The sequence below is a fragment of the Oryza brachyantha genome, chromosome 4 (genome assembly GCF_000231095.2).
Source record: "Oryza brachyantha chromosome 4, ObraRS2, whole genome shotgun sequence".
Lineage (NCBI taxonomy): Eukaryota > Viridiplantae > Streptophyta > Magnoliopsida > Poales > Poaceae > Oryza > Oryza brachyantha.
In genome coordinates, this window is record NC_023166.2 from 17,339,801 (window position 1) to 17,356,691 (window position 16,891).

Genomic DNA, 16,891 nt, shown 5'->3' on the forward strand with positions numbered 1-16,891 from the left:
GGCCGTGCAGCAGCGCTGTATCGGGGGCCGCCAGCTGCTGCTCGACCGGTGGCACGGCACAGCAAGCACGCACGCACAGCGTGCTGCGTGATGCCGTCCACGCGGAACGGGGACCGATCGATGCCTACGTGCGTTAATTGCGACACCGTCGCCGATCACCCGCTTCAGGATTCGCCTCCGGTTTCTCCACTTGCACGCCGCGCACGCTGTTTGCATCATTGCATGCGCGCGTCGGCGCACAACCCCACACCGCCCGCGTACGGTGTCCCGGCCCTGGTGTGCTTTGGCTAGCCTGCTCATCATGAAGGAATCACCCGGCGTCCCGGCCGCCCGGTCGTGACGTGCTGTATGTATACCAGGCATCAGTGGCGATCGCTGCACGGCCGACGGCATGGGCCATGTGTATGACGTACATGATTTCTTTTTTCCCCATCACACGCAACAGGCAAACGCAAGCCACGTACACTCGAGTGTGCGCCTTTTGGATAGACAGAGGGTCAGAGTCTATAGAAAAAGCCATGAACTTCACACTGTTCCGAGGCTCCGAGCTATTAGGATTTACACAAAGACACACTCTCAAGCGCGTAATTAACTATAGGCATCAGGATTTATATATTTTAGTAGAGTTGCACTTCTGTAACTGCATCGCCACACCAACGTACTTCTCCCAAACGATATGCTGTTAACTGTTGAGGATTCGGAGATCAATCTCTCCTCTCACCTCCAGCTATAGCGCTGATTAGCAAGCTTCATTCCTCGATCACCGCATGGCAGAGTGGCAGATCACTACTGCGACGTGCATGAATCCGACAGAGCAGTAGTCTCGTGAACCTAATATTGTTTTGATCTGTACTGTTCATAACATGTGTAAAACATTAATTTCCTGTGTGATGCTACAGCCTGCAAGCACTAATCCGCATAATATATGGGTGATCTTTTGTCCTTTTCCTAAAAAATAAACGGTATATTTACAATTCAAAAATAAATTTGGAATAAATTTTTATACACCTCATATGTATCAGGCATTTTCTATCGCGAATGAGTCATGCGGAGGTTTAAACTTGAAACCGCAACATATGAAGCGTCATGTTATACTTGTCTATTTACAAATTTGTCATTGGTTTTTCTACATATTGTAAGGATATTATTAGAATAATAGTTTTAGTGATATTTTTTAATTTTTATAACGATAGTTTTACGATAATTATTTAAATCATTGACAGATTTGCAAATGTGACTATTATATTGGTTGCAAGGATATACAAAGGATCTCATAGTTCTAATCTATTATATATATATATATATATATATATATATATATATATATATATATATATATATATATATATAAAGTAGAAGCCACCACGTTCGCTCTCACGGGTTAAAAAATCTCACGTTTATCGAGAGAAAATAAGAAAAAAAGAAAAAAATCAATCGGACAAAAAACAGAAAAAAAATCAATCGGACAAAAAATTTTTTTAATCGGACAAAAGAAAGAACGTATTGCTCTTAGTCTCCTGGGCCCAGTAGGGTCCGCTATGGACGCACAGCATGGATCCAAAAGGAGTATTTTTAGAAGAAAAAACTGTCTTTTTGGATAAAAAAGAACATGATATTTTGGAATCGATTTTTTTATCGAGCGTCGAAGGAAAATAGTTTTGAAGGAGAAAAAAGGATGTGATTTTTGGATAAAAAGTGATCTTTTGGAATTGAAAAAAAAAAAGAAAAGATAATGATCTTTGGATCGGACAAGGAAAGCAAAGAAAAAATAATGATTTTTGGATCGGACGAAAAAGAAAAAAATCAGATTTTTTTTGGATCGAGCCGTCGAAGGAAAATAAGAGATAAAAAAAGATAATATTTTTTGGAATCGGACAAGAGAAGGGAAAATCATGTTTTTTGTTTGAATTGATGCCGCTGCCGTCCAAAGAAAGGAAAAAAAGTCAGTTTTTTAATCGAGCAATCGAAGAAAAATAAGAGATAAAAAAGAAAAGATAATATTTTTTGGAAATCGGACGAGGAAAGAAAAAAATCAGACTGTTTTAATCGGCGCGATCCCTACGAGGATATCGTGCAAGATTAAACTAAAAAATCCTCGTATACCTAAAAATATGTCTAAAACAGGTTACGTACAATCATAAATAAGTAATATATATGAAAGATACGTAATTAAAGAAGACAAACGAAATAAGAGATATTATGTCATAAATTTTGTACAACTTTAATTTATTGTAGCATTATTCTTAGATATATTACGTTATTAAGATAATATAAAAGAAGTCATTGTTTTAATTTGCGGTGCATCAAATGTAAAAGTTTGATCTAAGTTAGGTTCAAGTTTAAAACTATATTACCACTTTAATATTATATATTTTACAATATAATATAAAACTATATTTAATATTATATAAAAAATTTCATAACGAAGCTAGCCGTGCAATCTGCGCGGACCATGATGCTAGTTAAAATCAGTACCAATAACCACCACTCATCATAAGTATTACTCTCTCCGGACACAATTAAAATGACGTTTAGGACCAAAAAATTACATAGAAAACAAGCTAAAGTGTTTGTCCAAAACGTCAAACAAACATAACCCGGAGATAGTATCTTATTAGTGCCAACATATGCCGGCACCGCTCATCCTTGCGTCCCTTCCTCGTTATGTATGGATTATGTAGGTGAAAACCCTAGCCAACTCTTGGATCGGCGATAGCACGACAGTTTGGCATCGTGGTCTACTTGAAGATATCGTCATGGAATTCATCATTGTGATTCAACGATGGCTCGATCATGGCCCGAATTAGTTACCCAAGGATGCCTTTGGAAAGTCGAAGGTTTTGTGTTAAGTCGGTCGACGAACTGGGCAACAATGACTTAAAGTTGTGCTTAATTACAAGCGGTGTCTCAGTGTCTGTATGTTATTCGCTGGGAATCGGAGCAATTTTGCATTTGCAAGCTTGACAATGGTGACTCAAGTCGGACATATACTCGATTACTCGGTGGTGTCTCGCTTCGGTATGAAAAAGTAAGACGCTTCGGTCTACGGGGCTTGTTGCCTGGCTCAGCCATGCCTCATGCCTCAACAAGATCGGTGATCGTGAAGTCGGAGCTGTGGCGTTGATGGGCAATCGACGTGTGACTAGGAGCGAAACAAAAAATTTACAAAGTTTAGTGCTCAACAATGAAATATAAATTGTTTAAATAAATTTAAACTAAAATATAGTAATTTTTCAATGTATTTTTTTGTCAGGCGTGGGGTTCGAGCCCAAGCTGCCCAAGCTTGATACCGCTACTGCGTGTGACAACGATACCACGAGTCTAATCGAGTTGTGCTCAGCGATAGTTTAGATTACTATCTTTGCCCTGATGCTTATTGATCATAACATTTGGTCGTTGTAAGGGAGTGGGCCGGGGACTCTCGCTGTCCCTTCAAGTTGCTTCAAGAACTTGTTGGCGGTGGTGTTGATCAGTGTTTGAGCTGCGTTGGGTGTCTTTCCTGTGTGTTCTTCGTTGTTAGATTAGTTGGAGGTGACCGTTGTAGTCGTGATTTTCACCTAGCTTTTTTTCTAATTAACTGCGGAACGTAAGGTTTGGTCTCATTTCTCCTAAAATGAGGCACATTCTTGTTTATATAAAAAATGCTGGCAACGGGTTTCGAAATACTTCGGTTTGCCTTCTGGACAAACTCGGTCACACGTACGTACATGGTACAGCATGTGGCGCAAGTTGCCGTCGCTCTGCCGTGCGGGGGAAGGGGCCAGATTCCTGCAGAGTGCAGTAATAAGGCTGTAAACCCGGTGGTCAGGCAATCGGCCATTGACCACCGCCGCTCTCTCCACGTACAATACCATGCCCCCACTAGCTAGCTGCGCCGGGTGATTTCGGGCAGCGATCCGATCGACCGGCAGCGGGACAGCCCGTGCGGTGCGCTAGCCCTAGCCTCCTCCCACGCGCGCGCGCGTCGCACCAAAAACACATTGATTTCGCTTTGGAACGTAACAGCCGGCCAGATATGTGCACCGATCGATCGCGGACAGCCCGTGCATTTTATTTCTTTGCTGCCCGGCCGGCCGGCTGGCTGGCAGGCAGGCGCAGGCATGCAAACGCTGTACATGTGACTCCAAAACGGCTACTTCGCCTGATCTCTCTCCGTAAAACGTTAGTTAATAGCGCCAGCATGCAAGGTGGGCGTCCGATTGAACTGCCATCGATCCGTGTCGCCACAGGGCGCATGCATGCATGCCGGTCCGGAGAGGAAGAGGTAATTCCAAACGCATATTTGAAAGAGCTTTTATACTATTCTTAAAAAAGTATCTCGAGACATCATACTTTTTAGTGTAAAAAGTATAATATCTTAAGATACAATGTAATGTATCTCGAGGTGCCAAAAAATTGTACTAAAATTCTTGGTACCTTGAGCTACTTTTTAAGGATGATAAAAAACTTATTTAAAAACAAAAAATAATTTATAAATAAAATTTTTATATATGTATTCTTGGTAATCTAAAAGTCAAGTTTGAGAAATAAATTTTGGTAAAAAATCTTAAAATTAATTCTAGATTTCTGGTTAATAATTTAAATTTTCTCCTATAAACATAAATAGAAATGAAAAAGTTGAGTGACGGATATACGAAGAATTAAATTTAGATAGGCGGTTAAACATGGTCTAATAGAATAGGATCTGGAATATAATTTAATGAGGTGCTCAAGGATTAATATAGGCAGCCTCTATTGAAGAGATGGTCCGGCGTACCGAGGGTGCGGCTAGGAGCTAGGTAAGCCTGGTGATGATCGATCGTCTTCAGCTACATATATATATGCTTACAGGTTGACGAGTATACAGTACACTAATGTACATGAGGCATTACGACAAGGCGAGAACACTGTTAAGGAGTATAAGTTTTGGGTGTAGCGTACCATACCGCATACGTCCCTTACGATGCATACGAAAACAGAGTCCGGGTGCATGAACAGATGAACCTCTTTGTTTCTTGCACAAATATACGTACGTATATATAGCCATAGGTTTAGCTAGCCAACTTGTACAGCACATATTGCATGGTCCAAGCTGTCAGCGGAATCCATGTGACCAGCGAACCTTTTGCTCCTCGGAAACCGCGCCACGAACAGTGTGGTTGCTGGAAATCTGTCTCCCCAGCAGCGCAGACGCGAACAAAAACTCGCGAGTGGAAACTGCGCCGTGCAGTGCAGCGGTGACACCAAACCTTTCTAGTATTTTGCCTTTTTTTTCTCTTTTTCCTTTACTTTTAAGCGCCCACGCACACACGGTGATGGACTCGTTTGAGCGTTGAGAATTAGCCCATGCATGCTTCCGCTTGTGTTAAACAATGGAGCGCATGGGGATTCCCTGATTCTCCCTAGAACTGATGCTGTTCCAGTCACGCTGTAAGTACGATGTAATTATACTACCTGCGTACGATTAAAACACTGTAATAATTAATTAGATAAAAGAGAATTAAGTGAGTGACACTGTAGCCGTTAATCAATTAGGTCATACGTAAGTCAGATTGTTGAGCCGTACGCACAGAAATTTTCGTAGAACACTAGCTATGACTTTTGGATGATTGTTTGTGTTTGAGCCCCTCTTCTACAGTGTGCCCCTAAATCAACTCATACCCCCTCCCACAAATTCTGGTATATTGCTCGTCTCAGAAAAACAATCACACCATATTTGTATTTGAATCATATATAATCACCCTCTTTCTATTGTAATGTATAACTCGAATCTATGGACCTTTGTCCACTAATGATCATCCCCGTTCTTATCAATGTATCTTCATCTCCTCTCCCCATGGCTGGGGTGGGAATGACGGGAGTTAATTCAGGGGCATAGTATCGTGGATAGACTTCAACAGAATATTCTAGTAACCATAGATAATTGCATGACTACGTCAACGCTCGAGATACAAAGTTTGTATTTTAGATCTCAGGTGATACATTAAATCAAGACTTTAAAAATATTTTACATAGCTAAACATATATGATATCTCGATCCCAAGTTTAATTAAAGATAGTTTGAAGCCTATGTTTGAACAACCAGCTCCGCATCTTTTGTTTTTTTAGGAAAAGTCAAATTAGAATTCAAATTCTATAGATTACTTGCAAATATACTGTCGTATGCGTTTTTTGTGGAATCAACTCTCGTTAACTATATAAGTATGTTACCAAGCCAAGATGCTAATTAAAGAGATCGTACAACCCTTTTCATGGGGAACGGGATACTGTTGTGCCGTATAGGCTACCTTGGGAGATTCCTAGCAATACATCAATTGTTGTAAAACTGATCCGAGATTCTTCGGCCGGCAGTAACGGAGAACGAAACCACTGCAGAAGAGAGAGACCTGGTCTTTGCACGGTTTGAAGATTTGCGTGCTGTGATATATATTTTATATGCATATCATATGGCCTAAAAGCTGGCTAGATTCTTTCGAAGTTGTATCCTAATCTGATCTGGTTTCTTAGTGTTCTGAACTGGTATTGTCATCTAGCTGCCTCCTCGATCTGTTTATCATCTGGTTGCATCCCAAAAGACATTCTTAAAGGTATCTTTCTCGGTACAAGTTACTCGTACTTGTGCTGCGTTAGTTTGCATAAACGAAGAACAAAACAGTACAGTTTTTTGTGCTGCGTTAGTTTGCATAAACGAAGAACAAAACAGTACAGTTTTTTCTTCTTCCTTTGTATGCCTATGTATTCTGAACTGCTAAAAGTTATATTTTTTACAAAAGGATTTAATATGATTTTATTGTCCTATCTTTTTAATATAGTTTTGTATACTTCATAGTAGTTAATTTTACCTCTATACCATTAAATAACTAATAAAAATTAAATAATCTTTTATCTTTTACCATTTACTAATAAAAGAACACAGCCTTTTACTCGTTGGAAGTATAGGCACAAAGAAATATCAGCAAAATAAGGCTGCTACCAGACCAGCTTACAATTTGCTTTGTTCGATAGAAAAGGGAACATTCACATGGTGAGTAGTGAAAAAAAAAAGGGAGTTACAACGACGACTGTAGCTGCGTGTCTACGACCACAAGAATATTCAAGGCTACGCGACGCAGAGGGTGTCCTTGGAGTTGCCACCCCCACGTTTCGATTCGTGCGGGAACTTGATTTCTGCATGCTGCAGCTTGGATTCTTGCAAACCGTGCTTGTTTTGTACACACACTTGGTATGGTAAGTGGTCACTGTTCAAATATGTTACTACTGCAAGAGTACTCTGGCGTTTGTAATTGCAACGACACAGCGATTTGTTTATTTTTCATCCATGGTTAGAACTGAAAAGGTTTTCGGAAGAAATTTTCCACGCCGAGTAGGTCGACTAGAGTTTCTTATCTCTAGGGCCGTGTTCGATAGTGAGGAAGATAAGTTAACTTATTCGGTACGGAAAACGTAGCAATAGATTAATACATGATTAATTAATTATTAATTATTAAAAAATATGAAATAGACTAATATGATTTTTTAAAGCAACTTTTCTATAGAAACTTTTTGCAAAAATACACCGTTTAGCAGTTCAGGAAGCGTGCGCGCGAAAAAGAGAAGGATAAGATTTCTTAGAGCAGATACAATAGCAGGCTATAAGCCAACTATAAGCATATTTTAAAGAGATAAGAGAAAAGAGAGAAGAGGGATGAGCTACTAATTTGTAGTCAGCTGCACACGGACTCCAAGACAAAATGTGTGTATGACATATGTGATCATGTATTGATATTTTGTAGCTAACTATTGTATGCATTGGCTATTAGATTGGCTATAGATGAATTGGAGCCAGTAGTTGGCTATACTATTAAACTTGCTCTTATCCAACCTACCGAACGCGGCCTAGGAGGCTTTCTCAGTTGTTTTCTTCGACCACATAATAATGATGTCATCCACAATTACATAGAATTATGAGTTTATATTTAGTTTGTCAACTAAGAAAGAGTATTTTTCTCATTCTTAAGGAGGTATCATAAGGTATCGCTATTTTCTATATAAAATTTTAGTGTCTCTTGGTAGTTTAGATGCTAGAAGATATCAAATTTTACATATAAAACAGTGTTATATCATGGTATCTGCTTAAGGATGGAAAAAATGCTCCCTAAGAAAAGGATCTAGATTATCGAAGTGCGTGAGAAAGGTTTAACATCGCATTCAATACCTTCCTGCATACGGATAACGGGTAAGAGAAAAAATGACGGAAGAGGCAACAAATAAAGGAAATTGTTAACATCAAAATTGCGATGTTGCAGCCTGCCTGCTACGATGAATTTGGATGGATGCCTAAGCATTGTTGCCCCCCCCCCCCCAGAATAGAAAATGTTTTTAAAATGAAAACATTTTCTTTAAGAAAAATCCGAGCCATATGTTGACTTGGAGTTTCATTCTTAGAAGGTTTCTCGGCCGTGGTCTTTCTCAACTCTCATTGTCTGTTTTGGGAAGCTTCTCACAGGGAAAATCTGCTTCTGCCAGAAGAAGTCTCAAACGGTCCACAACTTCTGAGAACCTGTAGTTACAGATTCTGAAAAATGAACTAAGAATCTAGAAGCTAGAGAAGCTGGTTTATGAGCTTTTCCAGATTATCAGAAACAGGCTACAAAGCAGCTGCTTCTTAGAATTTAAAGCACCCCAAACAGGCCCAATGTTCCTGCAATAGAAGAGAACTATGTGCCTATATTTATATTTGGATTTGAACATAAGGAATATTTGATCATCTAAGCTTGTGAAAGAGGAAACCACAGTAGTCGCCATACCGTCAATGGATACATTGCCTATATTGAAAATAATAATTAACCAAAATATAATCATTTTGTATGTGCTTGTGTTGCAAATTGAAACATGTCAAATCCATTTTTTTTCAATAGCAAAAGCCCACGGAAACATTATTAACTTTTCCCATGCCCTTTTCTTTTATTCATTTATTTCTCTAAGTATAAAATAGTATATTAGTTAGATCAATAATGTCCTCGCCGTACAAATTTTGAAGCATACATGCTGGATTTTCTGGGTGGCTTGTATTTACACTGATTTCGTTCCTTGTTCTTTTAAAGTAAGTACTTTTAAAGTAGTCACATATTATGACAAAAATGTTTGTTCAAAATGATGGCTTTTTTTTGACCAACAAACTATATATTTATCCTCCTAACCAAACGTTGCATTAATTAGACACAATATGGACCGGGCTCTCCAGAGTTAAATTGCCCCAGAGCTTATGTGAGGGGGGCCACGTACGGGGACATATATCGTCCCTCAAACCCCAAAGTGCACTGGTACGCATCGCTGGTCTGTGGCCCCTGTCTCCTACTCTCCTTACCGCTCTCATTCTGCGTCCACTGTTAATCCATGTGTGGCTAGGCACGTACGGTACGTCCACCCTACATCAATTCCTCTTCACGTACGCATGTGATCGTGTTGCACCATCACATAAAGCAACCACCATGGAGGCACGAAGTTCATTAGTACATATATAAAGGTGTTTATTAGTTAACTCTACTAATCGTCACGTAAGGAAGTTTGGTGACGTGTTGGAAAGAGAGGAAATGAGAGAGAAGACTCATTGTTATACATGATAATGGATTAAAGTTAACTCTTAGCATTTAATAAAACTTTGTTGTATGAGTATGTATAAAAAGAAAAGTAGTGTAATAAAAAATATTTTATTACGTTAATAATGAAATCATACGTGACTATTTTTAAATATATGAACCATCATAAAATATATTTTTTGTTGCTGACTAAAATTAAATAAGAGACATAGTCGTAGGTTCTACATTTAAATATGACCTTACCATCTTAAATATATTACCACTTGACAGCCACTGAAAATAAGCAAACGGTGTAGCTGGGGTAGGTAACATTTTAAATAGATTATTCATGCATAAAAATGGATCTATTTAATTGTAATAAATAATCAAATATTATTTGTTATTTGCGCTCCTTTAAAAGAGAGCATGGATGATATTGACTGGTAAATTTACCACGACCCATCACCAACTTTCCAAGATTCTGATACATGGAACCAATGTACGTCCCCTCAAACCAAATGTAATGTTGAATGATAGAAGTCATGGGTTGAATCTAAAACTCTCACCCATATTTTTTCTTGCATGTCAATAATAAATGGAGCCTATTTTGGACAGTGAAAACATGACAAGCATAAATCACTACTTATTTCTAAAATTTAAAATATTTTTCCTCCTTGCGATAGGCCGATATGACTAGTTTCAAAACAAAACAATGTGTGTGTATTTTGCTAGTTATCCTAGCAAATATTAGAGCAAGTAGTCTAAGCAAAACGGTACGAATTCGAGATGATACTTTGACCAATAATATTTATAAAGAATATTGTTTTTAATAAAAAGGGTGGCATATTTTTTCAATATTAAATCTAATAATATTGTTTTTATGGGATCGATCTTTTTGACTTTTTCATTCTTATAGTATCTATAATTTTAAAACATTTAACTTAACACCATTACAAAGATAATTATATTTGAAATGGAGGTAAGACCAGGAAATAATGCAATGGTAAGCAACGGAACCTAGCTAGGAGCCAGGTGAATTATCAGGGGGGAGAGATAGAGAGAGAGGATCGAGTGGCCATGGCTGTGAGAGAAACTCGGCAACCCGACCGCCATGTTCGGTCATTCCCAATCAGAGACGACCCCTCATCACAAGATGCTACCGTGCGGGTCCCCCCTTCTTGCAGGGCCTCAGTTCGGCAGCAGCATCCCCCATGGCGCCGGTGACTTTCACTTGGCATCCTCATATCGAACACCACAAAGCAAGAAGAGGAAAAAGAAAAAGAAATCACAGCAGCAGAGAGATATGTGTCGATGATGAAAGATTGAAATATGAGAGTGGCCTAGCCATGGAGTGAGTGAGTGAGACCACACCTCTTTCGTCTCCTCCACTCGCCTTTCCGGCTTTCCCCCCAATCTCTCACTCGCTTTTCAGCTGAAGCAGCAGCCAGCCAGCCAGCCTGCCTGCAGCAGAAGCATTCAGGCATATCGTTCGATCCATTCCATCCATCTCTCCTCACGTGGAGAGCTCGCGCTCCCCGCGAAGCCCAAAGAAAGCGAGCTTTTGGTGCCAATCTCTTGGAGCATTGCGCGGTGGTGCGCGCCTGCGCGGCAGCAGGCGCAGGAGATCGATCCACGATCCATCTGCCCCCGCGTCGTCGTCGTCGTCCCCCATCCTGCGACGCTGCCTGCCTGCGACTGCGAGCGCATTGCCCAAACCCACAGAGAGGCACAGCGGAGCGGGCAGAGCTAGCTAGCTTCTGCGACGTCCACTGCTGCTGTGCTGCGTGCGCTTCTCTCTCTCTCTCTTCGTCGTCGTCGCATGGATATTATGGCTAAATCTTAGCTAGCAGCTAGCTTCCTCCCATGTTGCGCTAGAGACGCACGAGTAGCACCAACGCGAACGCCAGCTGCTTGTGGAGTTGTGGTCTCGCGCCTTTCGAGGGAGAGGAGGAAGGCAAGAAGCTAGTAGCTACGAGCGCAGCAAGAAATAGTGAGGTTGGATTGCACGAGCTGCGCGTTCGATCGGACATGGCGCTTGACGCGCTGTGCAGCGCCGGGAGCGACGTCCTCATCTACGACACGTTCGACGCCTCGGCTGCCGCCGCCGCGGCCGCGGGTACGCCAGCGGCGAGCTTCCTCTTCGGCAATGCCGGCGGCTCGGTGGGGCCGGAGACGACGGTGCAGGTGGCGGCCGGGGCGGCGGAGGTGGATCAGAAGCAGCAGCCGCAGCCGGGGAGGAGGAAGCGGCGGCGGCGGGCGAGGAGCTGCAAGAGTCGGGAGGACGCCGAGAGCCAGCGGATGACCCACATTGCCGTCGAGCGCAACCGCCGCCGCCAGATGAACGAGTACCTCGCCGTGCTCCGGTCGCTTATGCCGGAGTCCTACGTCCACCGGGTACGTACACCTACTGCTACCTCACATTATACGTTTCCTACGTTGAACAGTTGAAGTTGAGCTCTGGGAATGTGAAAAGCTTGGGGTTCATCTCTCCTTACTTTGTTCTCATTTGGACATTGGATTTTGGGTTGTGCTGAACTGAGTTGCCAAGATAATGTTTTGTTGATTTTTCTTAGTAAAAATCGTACATTTTTGTACCCATCCAGCATTTTCTTTGAAGAGAGTTCGTAAGCTTTTGTGGTGTTCAAGCACATTCTTCTCTCTTTGCTGTCAACTGAATCTTGCGGAATTGCCAGGTCTTTTTCATAACTTCCAGCCCATGCATCTATCACAATAATGAATGGGACTGTTCCTCTATGGGGCATAATATTCCTCGGCCACTTTGTGCCATTAATGTACATGCCGCCTCTGTCATTATCAATTGCTTGAAATCACACTCGTGACATTACTGTTCTTGTTTACTCTTGCTGACACAACTGCGCCAATGCTAGCTCTAGAATTGCAATGCTAGGTTGATCTGCCTCTGCATTAAGCTTTTAATTGGTCGGAGTGCAGGGCGACCAGGCGTCCATTGTCGGAGGTGCCATTGATTTCGTCAAGGAGCTTGAGCAGCTGCTGCAATCCCTCGAGGCGCAGAAGCGCACGCTGCTGATGCAGCAGCCGCCTCCGCCTCCGCCGCCGCCGCCGCCACAGAAGCAGCAACAGCAGGAGGTGAAGCCTGACGCAACGACGACGGCCGCCACGAGCGCGGTCGATCAGGAGGCGGCGGCGGATGGACCGCCGTTCGCGCGGTTCTTCACGTACCCGCAGTACGTGTGGTGCCACCAGCCACCGCGGGACGGCGGCGCGGAGAACCGCGCCGGCGTGGCGGACATCGAGGTGAGCCTGGTGGAGACGCACGCCAGCCTCCGGGTGATGGCGCCGCGGCGGCCGGGGCAGCTGCTCAAAATGGTGGCCGGGCTGCAGGCGCTCCGGCTCACCGTCCTCCACCTCAACGTCACCTCGCTCGGCTCGCTGGCCCTCTACTCCATCAGCGTCAAGGTACGTAGCAAGACTCTGCCGCTAGAAATTCCTCCTTTTCTTGATGAAATACGGCTGCTGCTTTTCCTTTACCTTTTTAAGCATAAACCGTCAGAAAAAAGTTCGAGAAGTTTCGTTAGTCTAATTGGGCATTGTCTAGCTAGCTTGTTACTGATACTCCATACTTTACTCAGATAAACCCCAAATTTAGTCAGAAGCCATTAACATTACTCTTCCAATCCAATTGCTAGTACAAAATATGCAGCACCTGATGTGACCAACTGACCAACCGAGTTTGCAAGAGACAAGTCTTCTGAAGCTCTGATACTACTACACCCAAATACAAACTACCAAACCGATTGTCTTAGCATGTCCAACTGATAAAGACGATGCGTGAGTGAGGCCATGAGCCCTCCCCCCCATACGTTTGCGTGTACTCAGCTCTGCGGCTGCACACGTCTTGACAATCATGAGCCTATACTCGCCACAGCGAAAGCAACTCCATGCATCCATGCATCTCTGTTGCTGTCTGCTGCACGAGAACAAAAAAAATGTGTCAGATATTCTCCTCAGTTACCTGACGTACGTAGACCAAGATCCCCTGGGTAACACACTGCATCGGTAGCACAGTACTCTGTCTGTACTCCCGTACGTATTACGAGAGGAGCTGGAGCTGTGGCTGGCCGGGGCCATGCATGGGTTCTGAAATCGCGTCGCTCCATATATATATCTGCCATGGCCAATTTTGCTTTTTGACCGGAGATTCCATGGCGGAAAGGCACTTGCGCCATTCGGTGTTCCTCCGTGCTCTGTATCTGTGGTACAGTACCACAGCGATGGGAATAGTTCTGAACTTGATGTGCGACGGGTGCTGCACCATATCTAGCTCCATATCACTTCTTCATCTTTTTAGATCGATAGGTTGATGAAGAAAAGAGAGATCGATGGACAACACTGGCATGGAGAATCTTTCTGCTGGGGGAGTAGATCGCCATGGCGAAATCTCAGCAGAAAAAGAAGGAAAAAAAAAAAAGGGCTAGAGAGTTCTGTGTGCGTCTGCCGCTGCCGCTTTCTGAACTTGATTTACAGCAGCAGCGTCTCTCGTCCCCTCTTGTGTGTCATCGTGTCGACGGAAGCCCGGACCCAACGGAGAATCTGCTGCCTTTACGAGACGATCGCCTTTTTTTTTTCTTTTCTTCCTCGGCTTTGTTCTGTGGAGCCGGTGATCGATTCCCTCATCCTGGCCCCTCTGTCTCTCGTGTACTTGCTATCACTCGCCTGTTCATTTTTTCCCCATCGAATCGCCGCTTTGCCTCGCGTGAATTCGCGTTGGCCTGATGCCGATGTGTTAGCAAAAGACATTATCCTCAAATTTCGTGTGCGGGTTGCAGGTGGAGGAAGGGTGCGGCATGGCGACGGTGGACGACATCGCGGCGGCGGTGCACCACGTGCTCTGCATCATCGACGCCGAGGCGGCGGGGGCGCGGCTACTGCTCGGCGGGGAGGCGGGCGGGCCATTTGGTTAGTTTAGCTAGGTAGCTTAGCCTAAATTCCGGCGTTGCGCAGGCCGGTGACCACGGCCGGCGCGGCGACGGGGGCTCGCCGTGCGGTGCGGTGCGGCGCAACATCTGTAAAGTGTAGCGCGGAAGATCTCGATCTCTCTACTTAGGCTGTAGCGAGACGAGACGAGACGAGACCGAGACGGGTTGATTCATCTGTGGTCGATGGCGTAGCGGGGCAAAAGAGCCCGTGTAACTGCAATAAAATGCGGCTGCCCGTTGTAATCTTAAGCCGTTTTCGCCGTCGTGCAGGCGCATCGAGCGCGTGCGTTTTGCGGCTTTCCACGGCGCGCCCGCCCGGGAGTTGTCGTGGAATCCGGTGGAAGTTTGTGGTTTGGCACGGCGAGATGTGGCTTTGAACAATTCTTGACCCTGGCCTCTCTATGTTGGGCTGATAAGGTTCGGTCTATGGGCTTGAGATCGGCACATGGTCCGGCCCAACTGCACACAGGTTTTGTATGGGCTAGATGTAGACTGTAGTCATAAGTCACAACCAACCCAAATTACCCATGTCGGGATCAGAGATTTTTACAAAGAAAATCATGGTCGCACATACTCGTTAATATTCCTATGTGTACGGATAATGGAAATTAATTTATATAAATAGAAAATTTATGGTCATCGAGAAAATACTTTGAGACTAAATTTTTAGTGTAAAATTTGTTATATCTAAATAACTATAACCTCTATCCCAAAATATAAATATTTATAGGGTGTTTAGCATAGATTAAGAAGATGTCAAAAGATTTTTTAAAATTCATTTTGGTAGTTAATTTTCGATTTTTGAATAGACTAGATTCACTTTCTAAGCATTTAATTGACTCTGTAATTATTTGAATGATTAAAAAAATATAGGAATCAATTCATAGTTGTTTATATTATGGTACAAATTTGAATGGAAGGATTAGGCCGCGTTCGTTTGGAGCCATGATAAGTTAACTTACCTGGCGCGGAAAACGTAGTAATATATTAGTATATGATTAATTAATTATTAATTATTTTAAAAATATAAAATAAATTAATCTGATTTTTTTAAATAACTTTCCTATAAATTTTTTTTGCAAAAGGTACACCGTTTAGCAGTTCGGGAAGTGTGTGCGCGAAAAACGAGGGGTTAGTTAACGCAGCCTTAGTATATGAAGCTACAGAGTTTTTTTTTTACAAAAACTACGGTACCTCAAAATTCAATTTTATAGACAGTAAATAAAGCCGTACAAATAGGTAGTGTACGTGCTCACTAATTAACCTGGCCTCCCATTCCCTTCATCCCCACCACAGCCTCTTTTCCCTTTTTGACTTGTTTTTCACGCTCTCTTCCGCCGAATGTGGATTCGAGAGAAAGGCGCAAAGAGAGCAAGCATACCCATATATAGTCGTCCACCGCCTGCGTTGTGTTCAGAACTCGCCGGAAAACTGCCTCTTTCGACGACAGACACTATTTCATTACAGCGGAAATCACAACACCGACAAAATCAAAGCTCTCGCCTAAAGTACAAAGGCACCAGGAAGGCAGGAATAGGATGCCTGTGCTTTCTCCATTGCCCTAGTTGATGATAAATTAGGAGCCTTTTTTTTAGTGTTTACATAGACCAAGATGATGCGTCTTAGTGGAAAAAATTATTGCCACAAATCAACCTCAATAATGCAGATCACTTGCAAGTGTGATAAAGACGTCTACCTAGAGGGAGTTCAGGTTCACTTAGTGAAAGACTAATGAGCAGGTTAAAGCTACAGCACTTGCAAGCAAACAGTTTCATTTGGGAAGCCAACTTCTGCTATATTGTGTGATTAGTGAGTCGTAACGTTTGCACAGATAATTCACTTTTATTGCATCAACCTAACGCCAACCACAGATTTGGAAGATCGGAAACGCATGTTATGTCAGAAGATGCCAGCTTCATCGTTATCACGGAAACTTCAACAGAGCTGCTTTGTGTATATACATATGCAACTAGGTAGAGAAACAACCACTAGTCGCCTAAAATGAACAGATTTGGGCAAAGCGGAGGAGAACCAAATAAGATTCCCACTGATCTAGACTGAGACCTGACTAAAAACACGCAGTAACTCATGGCTAATTTGGTGTCAGCTTGCAACTTTGTCAGGACTAGGCTAATTCGTGGGTGATGGTTTCTGAAAATTCCAAGCCCATAGGCGATGGGTCCATCAGTACTATGAAGATGCTCCAGATACCTGAAATGGTTCTTGAATGCAAGAAAACAAACCCTACTTTTTATGTCACATCACCATTTCGATTTGAGTTTTCCACATTACGTGCTCTGCGACTAGATGCCAATGCCAAACCAAAGAAAACGCAAGGTGGAGAAAACTTTTAGCCTTTGATACTGAACTCACAGAAGAACAATGTCCACAGAAGAA

The 16,891-nt window shown here is 42.8% G+C and overlaps 1 protein-coding gene across 1 annotated transcript; it reads left to right on the top strand.

Moving 5' to 3' along the window:
* The first annotated feature begins 11,536 nt into the window (after positions 1–11,536).
* On the top strand, positions 11,537–14,735 carry LOC102700522 (transcription factor bHLH94-like). The gene is made up of 3 exons (XM_040523752.1): positions 11,537–11,930; positions 12,489–12,974; positions 14,345–14,735. The coding sequence occupies exons 1-3, from the start codon at positions 11,565–11,567 to the stop codon at positions 14,477–14,479; spliced, it is 987 nt and encodes a 328-aa protein (XP_040379686.1). The 5' UTR covers positions 11,537–11,564; the 3' UTR covers positions 14,480–14,735.
* The last annotated feature ends 2,156 nt before the right edge of the window (positions 14,736–16,891 follow it).

What these genes read in the sequence shown, in the direction of transcription:
- LOC102700522 (XM_040523752.1), top strand. Translation starts at nt 11,565, where the DNA reads ATGGCGCTTGACGCGCTGTGCAGCGCCGGGAGCGACGTCCTCATCTAC. An exon ending in CGGAGTCCTACGTCCACCGG is followed by an intron (nt 11,931 to 12,488) that starts GTACGTACACCT and finishes GTCGGAGTGCAG; the next exon opens with GGCGACCAGGCGTCCATTGT. An exon ending in TCTACTCCATCAGCGTCAAG is followed by an intron (nt 12,975 to 14,344) that starts GTACGTAGCAAG and finishes TGCGGGTTGCAG; the next exon opens with GTGGAGGAAGGGTGCGGCAT.